This window comes from Polypterus senegalus, unplaced genomic scaffold (genome assembly GCF_016835505.1).
Source record: "Polypterus senegalus isolate Bchr_013 unplaced genomic scaffold, ASM1683550v1 scaffold_2061, whole genome shotgun sequence".
Classification (NCBI taxonomy): domain Eukaryota; kingdom Metazoa; phylum Chordata; class Cladistia; order Polypteriformes; family Polypteridae; genus Polypterus; species Polypterus senegalus.
Genome location: NW_024376910.1, coordinates 31,647 through 43,425, shown reverse-complemented (window position 1 = coordinate 43,425; position 11,779 = coordinate 31,647). Strand labels below are relative to the sequence as shown.

At 32.6% G+C, this 11,779-nt stretch overlaps 2 protein-coding genes across 2 annotated transcripts; both read left to right on the top strand.

Annotated features, from left to right (window-relative positions):
* Positions 1-3,556: 3,556 nt before the first annotated feature.
* On the top strand, positions 3,557-6,179 carry LOC120519203. Its single transcript, XM_039742374.1, has 7 exons — positions 3,557-3,622; positions 3,740-3,961; positions 4,456-4,618; positions 4,830-4,912; positions 5,038-5,265; positions 5,766-5,858; positions 5,960-6,179. The coding sequence occupies exons 3-7, from the start codon at positions 4,469-4,471 to the stop codon at positions 6,177-6,179; spliced, it is 774 nt and encodes a 257-aa protein (XP_039598308.1). The 5' UTR covers positions 3,557-3,622; positions 3,740-3,961; positions 4,456-4,468.
* Positions 6,180-7,087: 908 nt separating this feature from the next.
* Positions 7,088-8,675, top strand: LOC120519202 (G2/M phase-specific E3 ubiquitin-protein ligase-like). Its single transcript, XM_039742372.1, has 3 exons — positions 7,088-7,233; positions 7,569-7,783; positions 8,365-8,675. The coding sequence occupies exons 1-3, from the start codon at positions 7,148-7,150 to the stop codon at positions 8,604-8,606; spliced, it is 543 nt and encodes a 180-aa protein (XP_039598306.1). The 5' UTR covers positions 7,088-7,147; the 3' UTR covers positions 8,607-8,675.
* Positions 8,676-11,779: the final 3,104 nt, after the last annotated feature.

Genomic DNA, 11,779 nt, shown 5'->3' with positions numbered 1-11,779 from the left:
GAACGAAAATTTTCCGGTTATTCCTACGGGGTTTATAGGCCTGTTTTTTTGTAATTTTCACTTTTAAATTTGTCCCCCAAATCACTTTTTATTTTATTTAACTTATTTTCACCTTTAGTCTTACTTTTATTTTCTTTTTTTCCCTATTAAAAATACAATTTTTGGACAAAAAGTTAAACTTTTAATTTAATTTGGTTTATATTTCAAAAAATGCAAAAGAAAAAAAAGGGTTGATATATATTTTAAAATTTAATTAACCTTAATAAATTGCTTACTAAAACTTAACACTGTTTGGGTGCTGTCGTTGGACGAATTAAAGGTCCCCCGGATGAACAAAAACCCGGGGTTTAAAGGGGACCTAGGACTAAATTAACCTACTTGAACAAGGAGATGTTGGGCCTGGTAAATTTTGTCTCAAGGTATAGAAACCAATTTTTTGGAATTCCCCAATTGGTTGGGGGGGGTTTTTAAATAAAGGTGCTTTTGCACAGGGTTGTGGTCGAAAAAAGGCAGGATGGCGCCCTTGGATTTTAAGGGAAAGAGGAGAAAAACAGCTACTTGGGGTGGGGAAATTTCTTAATTTCTTTTGAAAAATGAAATCAAAGTTTGGTTTTTTATTTAAGGTCCCTGACTGGTTTTAGGGAGGTTTCCCGGTCAAGAAATTTGTAAATCATGTTATCCAATTCATATTGTGGGGGATGTCTGACCGTAGTGATAACACTAAAAAAAAATTTACCACTTTAATTATTGATTTAAAAGCTTTAAAGAATTCTAATTTAAAAATTTTTAAGGGTAGGAATTAAAATGAAACATTTAAAATTTTCTTTAAAAAACCCCAAAGTGATTTCTCTGTTTGAAATTGTTGAACTTGGGTTTTGAATGTTATCCTAGCCCTTTTTTTAAAAGTAAATTTTTATTTCTTAAAAATAATTGGCAGTACAGTGATTAAAAATTTAAAAGGGAAAACCAATAAATTTTTTTAAAGGCCCTAAAAAAATAACTTTTTTTTAAAAATTAAAATTCTTTTTTTTTTAAAAAAAATTTTTTCCCTTTTTTTGTCCAAGAATAATAAAGGGGGTAGGGGATCAATGTACCATAAACTCCTGTATATTTTTAAAAAGGGGGGTTTTGGCACCTCTGGAATTTTTCCAACTAATTCTGCTGTAAATTTTTAAATCAAATTTTTTTAATAATTAATTTTAAACCACTTTAAAAAGTTTTTTTTTTAAAAAACCCTTTTGGGTTTTTTTTTTTCCCCATTCCAAAATTTTTGGGGGGAAATTCAATTTTTTTAAAATTTAAAAACCGGGGCCCCCAAAAATTTAAAGCTGGTGGCCTATCCTGACCTTCAATCACTTTTCGGGAACCAGGGGCCAAAAACCTCTTCAATTGTTGCCCCCTTCTGGGAATTTACGGTAATTTAATTGTATGGGCTGGGAAACCACACCTGGCTTCTTTAAATTGAAAAGGGTTTTTTTGCTTTTAAAAAGGGCCTTGCTTTTAATTCTGTTAATTTTCCCCCTTTTTGGTTGGAAAACTTCTTGAAATCCCCCCTTTCCCATTTCCCCCCTCCCCCAAGCCCCCGGCCTCCAGGGCTCCATTAAATTTGGGACGCCCTCAAGGAAAAAAACGGGGGTTTAAAAGCCCTTCTAGATTTAAAATTTGAATCTGTTAACCGTAAAAAAATTTTTAAAAAGGGTTTTTTGGGGCGTAATCAAAGTTTTGGCACTTTTAACCTTTCCGGGGCCCTTTTAAAAAAAAAAAGAAATTTTCCCCAAAACCCCTTTCCTTTTCCCAATTTTTAGGCTTGTTTCTAAAGCTAGGGGGTTTAAAAAGAATTAGTAAAAAAAGGAAAAAAAAATTCAAATAAAAATTCTAAAAAAATTCAACTTCAGAATACAAAATGTTAAAGGTTTTTTTAATTGGGAAATATGCCCCATTTTTAGGGGCCTTTTCCGGATTTAAAAAGCCAAAGGGAATTTTTAAAAAAGCGTTGAAAAAGGTTTTGGGGTTTAAATTTTGTTGACAAAAAAAAATTTTGATTTCCCTTTGGGAGGAAAAAAAAAATTTTCAAAAGAACTTTTGAAAAATTCCCCCTAATAAAATCTCAAATACTTCCCTAATTGGAAAAGGGAGCGGTTTAAAGGGTTAAAAAAGAAAAAAAAAATTTTCTTTCTTTTTAAAAAATTTTGGAAAAAAAAGGTTTAGGATAACGTTTGCCCTAAAAAAATTTTTTAAATACTCTAATAATTCATAACTAAAATCAATCAAACGGCCAATCGGGGATCCGCGTGATAAAGGGAAGCGGAAATTTAAAAAGGGAAAAAAAAATTTTTGGTTTTTAACAGGTTTGTATTTTTGGGGGAAACTTGGATTCCTGAAAGTTTTTAAATTTTGATTAGGGTTTTTTTTTTGGGCCTTTTTAAAGGGGTTTTTCCATTTTTTGGGCCCGTTTTTGGGGGGAAATAAAAGGTTGGGGGGGCAAGGGCCAAAACCCCCAAAATTTAAAATTTTTGGGGTTTTTGGTTCCGTAAATTTGGTTTAATATTTTTTTGGGTTTCTTTTAAAAAATTTTTTTTTTGCCAACTGGTTCTGCCCAAAATTTGGTTTGTCTGAACCATTGGTTTATCATATTTTTTTTTGGGGAAAAAGCTAATTAATTAACTTTTTATGGTTTCCTCTTTGGGGGTTTTTTTTATGATTGATTGGTTTCTTTTTTAGACTTTTGCATTCAAATTTTTGGTTGTGTTGAAACCTATTTTTTTTGTTTTTTCTTAACTATAGGGTTTTAACAAAAAGGGTTTGGTTTTATTGATTAAATTTTTTTCTTGGTTTTGGGTTCCCTTCTTGGGTTTTAAAAACATGTGGTTTATTTGACTATAGGTTTTAAATGCAAAACATTTTTTTGGTTTTACATTTTTTGCCTATATGGTTTTTTTTGGAACATATTGGTTTTCCGCTTTTTAAGGGGGGAAAAAAACTCGGGGTAATATTTTTAAAAATAAGGGGGGGAGGGGCGGAAAAAAGCTGGTTTTCCACAAAAAGGGAAAAGGGGTTGGGGGAAAAATAAAATTTTTTAAGGTTTTCCCCTAAGTTGAAATTTTTTTAAAAAATTTTAAATTTTTCCCTCGATAATTTCAGTTTTTTGGGCATTTAGTTGGCTTTTAAAAAACCCGGTTTGGGTTTTTTTTTTTTTTTAAAAATTCTTTTGAATACCAAAGGTCTATTTTATCATTTTTTAATTTTTTTTAAAAGGTCGGAAAGGTTTAGGCTAGGGGTTTTTTAAAAGTTTTTAATTTTAAAAAATTAAAATTCCATTTTGGGTTTTAAATTTTTTTTGAGTTCCCTTTTAATTTTTTGCAAAATGCTTAAATTGGTTTTTAGAAAAAAAATTTTGGGTTTTGATTAAAACTGAATTTAAAAATTTAATCTTTAAAAATTAATTGGGGGATTTTTGAGGATTTGATTTCAGTTTGGATTTAGGTTTGGTTTTTTTGGAAGCATGAAGGGATTTTTTCTCCAGGGGCCCGGGGGAAAAACGTTGTGCAAATGTTCCGCAGTTTTCTGCAAGGTTAAATATGCTACAGTCTTCAAGAAGTTCTGCAAGACTGGCCGCAAAAAGGTACGTGTTGGAGGGAAGAAATAAGTGTGTGTAATTTTATATTGATTTTATTAAAAATGTTATAGTGAAGGATTAAAGGTTCAGTATGCTGTATCCAATGTTTTTTATTCTTTCCAGAATTTTTAAAAAACGAATTTGTGGCCCAAACACTTTCACAAAAGATGTAGTGCTACTTCCTGATGCTAATTCTGTTGTGGTTCCAAGACGAGGAACAAAGCAATGGCTGTTTGACAGTGGTCATGTGAAGAATGCAGTGGAATTTCAAAAGGACTGGGATGCGAAAATGATAATTGAGCAATTGTGATTAGTTTTCAGCAATAAAATTGATTCAAGCATACAGTAAGTGTAAATGTTTTTTAACATATAAGCTGTATGATCTTTTAAAATACAACGTCGGGTTTAATTTTCTGAAATGCAAATTAATCTGCGCCCTGCCCTTTCACGGTACAAATGTTTGAAATGATTGTTTTGTCATCATTAATATAATTTTCTTTTTCACCCTTCTATTGTGAACCACACGCCAAGGCTGTTGCCATCGGTTTCAAAGTGAGTGAGGGGCTCAGACTTACCTTTGTACACTATACTTCAGGCCTGTAACTTGCATTTTAAATATTGCAATTATAAATGTAAAGTGTGGAGTTTGCCTAGGCTTTTTCCATTAGGATTTACTTTGGTTTAGCCTATTTAATGTACGTATTTTTTTTGTTATACCACACTGATACAGTTGTTTCAAGAGAAGGATTGAATATCCAGCATTCAATGGAACTGTGTGAATTCAAATACGGTCATGGAAAAAAATCCATGTTTCATTAATTGTAAACTTTTTATTTCAGATTTGAAATTCTCATGGGTCTACATAATAAAGTTGTTAAACCAAACCTAGTGGCTGGACAAACTTTGTCTGGATTTGTGATAAACAAAGTATTTTCTTCCAAGGTGTTGTACCTTAGACCAAACAAAACACTTCTTCAGTCTCCTGATGATATTATTGAGAAGGTGTGTATGATATTTTTATTAGGATGATGATAGTTGTGTAAATGTCCCTGTGGTGGACTGGCAGGCTTGGGTCCTGCCTGGTACCAAATGCCGTTGGCATAGGGTCCAACACCTTGCAAACCTTATTTGGAATATATTCTGGAGAGAGTGTTGTGCTGGGTAATTTTGTAAACTTTGTAACCAGTATGTAACTGAGGACTATTTATTTTAGTGTATAAACACCTCCGACCATGAAACAGAACACAATGAAGGCAAACATTGTATTTATGAAGATTCTCATTATGAAATGGAACAGTAAGTTTATATGTCATTCATAATATATATGAGAACTGCATTAAAATTAAATTTGAAATATACTAAAAAGTATATTTTTTAGTGTTTGTACTACATGCATTCTAACCTAGATTCTTTTTTTTCAGCAGTGATTTTGAAAAGCAACTCCAAGAAACATCTGTTTTCCAAATGACAAACGATGTGGTTATAGACAGAGGATCACTGCCTCGTTATGAGAATTATGAAACTACTTTGACTACTTTACAAGATCAGCTGGTGACAGAAACTGAAAAAACGGTCCTTCAGAGTGCATCTACAAATGCATATTCAACAGTTGCTGTAGAAGAAAATAGTCAGTCAAGTGATCCTTATCAGTATGTATTTGCATTTAATATCTTTTTAGTACGAAAGAAAATATCCATGTTAAATTAACAGTAGACTTTGTAAAATAAAAAATTGAACATCAATTTGGCATTTGTCTTCCTGATAGAGGTTACTGTAGCCAATAAGGTATTTGCATTTGTCATTAATAGGCTGGTAGAAGAAAGACATGCAAGCAGGAATGAAGAGTTTGTTGGTTGTAATTGGATAAGAAGGATAATATACCTTGGGTATTTGTTAAACTTACTATTATACTATTATAGTAAGAAAGGAAAAACCTCATATTTAATAAATATTGCAGTATGCAATAAGGGAAGTATAGGGTTTTAGTGAACTGCATAAAATATCAAATGTTTATTTTTTTTTGTGGTGCTTAGTGAAAGGTAAATGCCAGTTTTGCTCAGCCCTATGGTAAATTCTATTCACCATTTTGATACCTTGACAATAGGCTGTTATATCATTTTTACACTTTTTTAAAACTTCTATTCTGTAGCCAGTACATCAATATTTTGGAAGTGACCGAAGATGATGACATAGAAGGGCCCATTGTCTTCAGTGACAACTCTAATGATTCATCAGGCGATAGGTATGCATTTCGTCAAAATTGTCGATTTTTTGAAACCAAGGAATAGCTGTATAGAGTTGACAATCTTATGCCTGAAAGGTTTCCTTATTTATCATTGTCAGTTTCCTTCTTGAAGACATTCTTCAAAATTTGGCTGATGTAATTAGTGAAGAAGAAAGCAGCATTTTTAACATTAACAGATCTTCACTGTGGGAGGGAGCAGTACGTGGATTTAAGAGAAATACCTATTCTCCTAACAAACATATGTCCATTAAATTTACTGATGATGTTGGCCATTCAGAAGGCGCTGTTGACATTGGAGGACCTCGAGAGAATTCCTGAGACTTTTGATGAGATATCTCCAATCTAGTTCTCTCTTTATGGGGCCAGAACATAAAAAATACTTAGCTGTCAATAGTACAGGTATGTTTTTATATTATTATTACTTATGTTAGTAAAATGGGATTGCAGAGTTTTGTACATAATGTTTACAAAGCTGAGAGTAAGTACTTTCACTATTGGCTAATTTTACATAAATTCACATTGTACTGCATTTTGTATTTTGCATGACTTATATCTCTATTACACATTTATTCTTTTTTATATGGTGTAGTAAGTCTCACATTTTTTGTAAATTAACTTGATTACATGCATTTGTTTCTGTATTTGTTTAGCTGTGAGAACAGATGACTACTTCATTGCAGGAAGAGCTATTGCTGTTTGCCTTGTACATGGAGGACCACCACCACAGTTTATATCAACTGAGTTGTATGATGCCTTGGTCAGTGGACCCGAAAATGTTAAATGTGATTTTAAGAACATTGAGGATGAAGACATAAGGTCAAAATTACAAAAAGTAATTATGTTTAAATTATTGTTCAATTTAATACATAGTATGTGATAACAAATTATGTTGCATCAGCTCTGATTTTGTCCTTAACATGTAAAAATACACTAGTGCTCTTGTCTCTTGCATATTATATTCCATGTGAAATTGGAATTATCAACAATAAATCAGTTTTCTTTCCAAAAATAACTGTTTGGCATTAGAGCAATCTAATATATTCAAAGACTTGTGGGGGAGTCATCAATGGATAGATTAGTCTAAACTGAGGGTAATTAATCAGTTTTAAGAGACTTACTGCTTGAACAGTAAATGTTAAAGCATAGTAAATCTGTTGTATTGGTTCCTTAATCAATGTTGTGATTCTTACTATATTTCAGATATATGAGGCAAAACCTTAGGTGAAGCAAGTGAAGCCGTCTTGAAGTTTCAGGATTTTTTGAGTTTAGCAGGGTGCTTACATAGGATGATTTCTGTTGAATGTTCTAAACAGATTGTTGAAGAAGCCACAAATTGGTATTTTTTCGGGCGCACAAGAGGAGTATTTGAAAGGTATGTATAGGTTCATCTTTCATTCTCTTAAAAGTTAGCACAGAAAAAGTTAAAATTGTGTATTTCTAGTAGCATAATAGTCAAATAATTTTATTATGTTTGTATACCTTTATTATATTTTTCTGTTACTTAAAAGACATTTTAAATCTAATGTTCCTGTTAACTAAGATTAGAACTAGCAACCCTGTTTTAAGAAATGGTTACAAAGCGATTACTATACAGTAAAACTTAGCAGATGAAAGAAGGAGAAAATATCATCTTTGCTGTAGTTGGCTTTGTTTACAACATTTCAGAACAATTCAACTGATAGTTCTGTACATTTATTTCCTTTTTAGATTCAAACAGGGTCTTTGTACACTTGGTGTTCTGGATGCAATTCACAAGTTTCCCAAGGCATTTTATCCAGCCTTATGCTACACAGAAAAAACACTTACATGGCAAGAAATGGACAAAATGTTTACTATCAGTTTGGAGTATCAAGGTAGCAATAAGCGACAACTGCAGACAAAAATCATAGGATGGTGGCGAGATTACTTAATAGATGTGCAAGGTTTGTTTTGCTAATGAACTGCATAAGTATATGAATTTTTTTTTTTGGTCTGCCATTTCACTCCTTTCAGGTTATTACTATTAGTGATACAATAACCTTTTTATTGGAGGCAGTTTAATGGGGTGTGTTGTTGCCTCATGGATTCATTATACCAGGTTATTATCTAATACCCATTCACTGTCCATGTGGGGTTTGCATGCTTTGCCAGTGTCTGTATGGATTTTTTCCCAGAAGCTAAAGCTTTTGTTCCACGCCTCCCAAGACATGCATGTTGGTTTAACTTTGGTGCCTATAAAGAAGCATTGTGTAAGTGTAGGTCTACCTGTATGAATTAAGTGAGCCCTATGGTGGACTGGTACCTTGCCTAGGAATTTTTCTTGCTTTCAGGATAAACTCTTGACCGCTCTAATATATAACTAAATTAAGTGAGTTTGACAATGCTGTGTCTTTTTATAAGTAAATGTGTTTCTTGAGTATTTTGATACTGTACCTTTACCCCATAAGTACATGTGACTATATACAGTTTATATAATGAGTGCTTACTATATGTAATACTATGTATATTTGTTTTCTACTTGCAGATGGGGATGGAGACATCTCACTTGGTCAAATTCTAGCATTTGCTACAGGAACAGATTATCCACCAGCACTTGGATGGACAACTAAGCCATCCATTGAATTCATTTATAGTAAAGATCTGTTCCCCACTGCAAACACATGTGCCAATATTTTACGTCTACCTACAGTTCATAATGTTTATGAAGATTTTAAATGCAACCTTGACTTCGCCATTCAGAATTCTCCAGGATTTGGGCAGACATAATAAATACAAACGTGCAATAATCCGATAATGACTTCATAGTGAGACATACATAACCCATAAGTATTTCATTGTTACTGCACAAAGGAGTAACTCATTGAAATTCATAAATCCATCTTACCCTTTTCATCATTAAAATTTTACAAAAATAGTGATTGGGTTAACATTAATACTACATTTCACTGAGATTTGGAAAAGTATGTTGTTGTGGATTTAGAGAAGGAAGTAACAATCATCCTGTCTTCAGAACCTTGTCATTAGTATTTGAAATTACAGCCTTTATATATGTTACTATTGTCCAGTTTATTGAGAAGTTTAAAAGTCATTTTGAAAGATGTGCCAATTTTGGGCTTACAGTGCTGTTACAAGATTTCACATTGTTAAAATTATCCAAACATATTTTTCCTGTATTAATTGTTTGGTTTCAGCTTTGTGCACAATCCTCTGGTATACAGTAATTTGTTTTTGTGTTACATTACCATTACATCAGAATGTCTGATAATTTTTGAATGTTTAAACTTAAAGTTTTATTCAAATTAGAAATAACTGCACTTTTCTGATAAATTTATAAAATTTTATTTTTGTAATAAAGTTCATCATGGTTATCTTTATATTGTAGTAAAAGAATTGCACATTATTGTGAATCTGAAAATTAACAGAATAGCAAGCCATTTAAAAGTTCAGTATAATGGTGAAAATTGTTTCAAGTAATAAAGATTTAATTTTTCCTTTACACATGTATTTACATTTTTTTGCACTTGCATGCACAATTGCTATTTAGTGCTGATTTGCAGATCTACAGTAGTTCTGCATTACAATTTTTAAAGTGGACAATGCAGGAAATTGGGTTGCTGTATCCTGGATTTATTGTGTTTTTTACAGGTGTAGGATACAGTTAATAATGAATAAAACTATACCTAACTGATTATCTTTTCAGTTCTTAATGTTTATTTGTATGCTTACTCAAGACAAAAAATAAGAGTCACTACAAGCTGATAATTTTAAATTCATTTTATATAAGGATATGTTTCAGAATTATACAGTTTTAATGTACCTAATAATATTTACAACTATCATTTACATGAACAAAGTTTTTCAAACAAATCAATTAATTCAAAACTCAATTTATAAAAAAAAAAATTCCAGCAGTGAGTCTGTTGTGTACCCATTTATTAATATATTTCTGCAAAAATACAAGAGCAAGGAGGTAGGATAATAAAAGTTTTGTGTTTGAGGATGTTACATTTGTAAGTGACAATGAAAAAGTAAATATTAACTACCTTAACTCAAAACAAAAATGGACCCTAGGTATTCTTTAATAGTCAAGAAATGATTAATTCCATGATTATGATCATCATGGAGGGGGTTAACCATTTGGTGCAAGTGTTCTAGCTGTTCGGTAGATACAGTGAAAATATTTTCTGGAATGCGTTCCCTTTCAGGTGAAGAATTATGTGGAAATGAGTCACAAGTGACAAATCCTAAGCTGTTCACTCTGTCACCTGCAGACAAGAAACCTGCAGTCCACAACTGAAGTGGTGAAAAATTATTCTCTGTGCTTAAACTATGGTTGTTCCACTGATTAACAAATTCATTCACAGCAACTTTAATTCGAGGCATATATATGTAGTGTAAACAATACATATCAACTTCTGAGTTGCTGTCAAGAACAAGATTTTCTTCCATAAATAGAAATATACCTTTAAAATATGAGGTCACTGCTCTATTCAATTCTGCCCAAAGACGCTCAATCCTTTGATTATGCACACGTCCAACAATAAAACTTCCAACATGTCCTCTTTCGCTGATCATATATCTTGCCACCAGCACATTCTCAGAACCTGCATCTCCTCGAACCCTTAAAGGTAATCCAAAATTCCTCACGCCTTCTTGAAAAAAGGTAAGTACTGTTGATGCAGAATTGTTGTTCGAAGCCTCAATGTACACAATTGTACGACTATAACCATCTACACATCCATGAAAAACAAACCTCCATGGGATTAGTTTATGGTTGCTGTCTATGTGCCTGGAAAAAGAAAATGGGTGATAAAAATAGGTAAAGATGAACTTTAAAAACTAGTATACAGACATACCTTAAATAGTGAGAGAACCCCATAGTTGAGTTTTTAATTTCAAACAAGCTTTTTAGAGACATATACCTGATACTACAATTTATTTTAAAATTAAAGCTGGGTTTACCTTATTACACATTTTATTATGAAAGCTACATGACTGATAGACATGACAATATACATTTACAGTTATTGAAGATTAAGAACGTTAATGTGCAAACATTTTACAACCTTTTGTGGAGGAAGTGTATATTACAATGAATACACCTTGTGAAAGCTATGTGTATTCCTACCTATTTAACCATTTTTTGATATGTTTTCCAAATCTGCCTTATCCTCAGTTGCAGGAAAGCTGGAGTCTGTCATATCAAGCATAGGACACAAAGTGGGAGCAAACTGCAGGGCGACAGTCGATTGCAAGGTTAACACACTCACACTCTAAGGCCAATTTAGTGTCACCAATCCGCCTAACCTGCATATCTTTGGACTGTGGGATACAAACAGAGCACCCAAAAGAAACCCCTATGAACACAGGGAGAACATGCAAACTCCACACAGCAAGGACCCAAAATGTGAGCCCTGGCCCCATTGTTTCAAAGCTGTACTATCAAGCACTGCTCCACTACAGCACCTATTCAGATTTAATAACAGTAAATTATTATGAGGTGTGTCAACAAATTTTTGTTAAAGCACCTGTATATAAATTATAGTTTTGTTGAACAAACCATAAAAAAGGATTACAACGTAGAGCCTATAGGACTGTACTTTTCTGAGCATTCAAATCAAATAAGAGGCAGAAATTGTGAAAAATAGTTTTTCGCAATGCAATTTTACAGAAGACAAAACACTTACCAAAGATAATTTGGTCCAGGAACACTATATACTCTTCTTTGAATTGCATACCTTCTTCGAATTATAGTTCCAACAGGATCAATTATGTGAAGTCTTTCTCTTATTCTCCATCGTTGCACTCGAATGTTACGTGAACGCAGGCTGCCAGAAATGTATCTTTCACCTATGTAAGGTGTTGAATGCCTAACTTCTAGAATTAAAGTATCAAGCTCAGAATCAGAGATGTTGCTGAACCTGGAGTTTGCAAGGAGC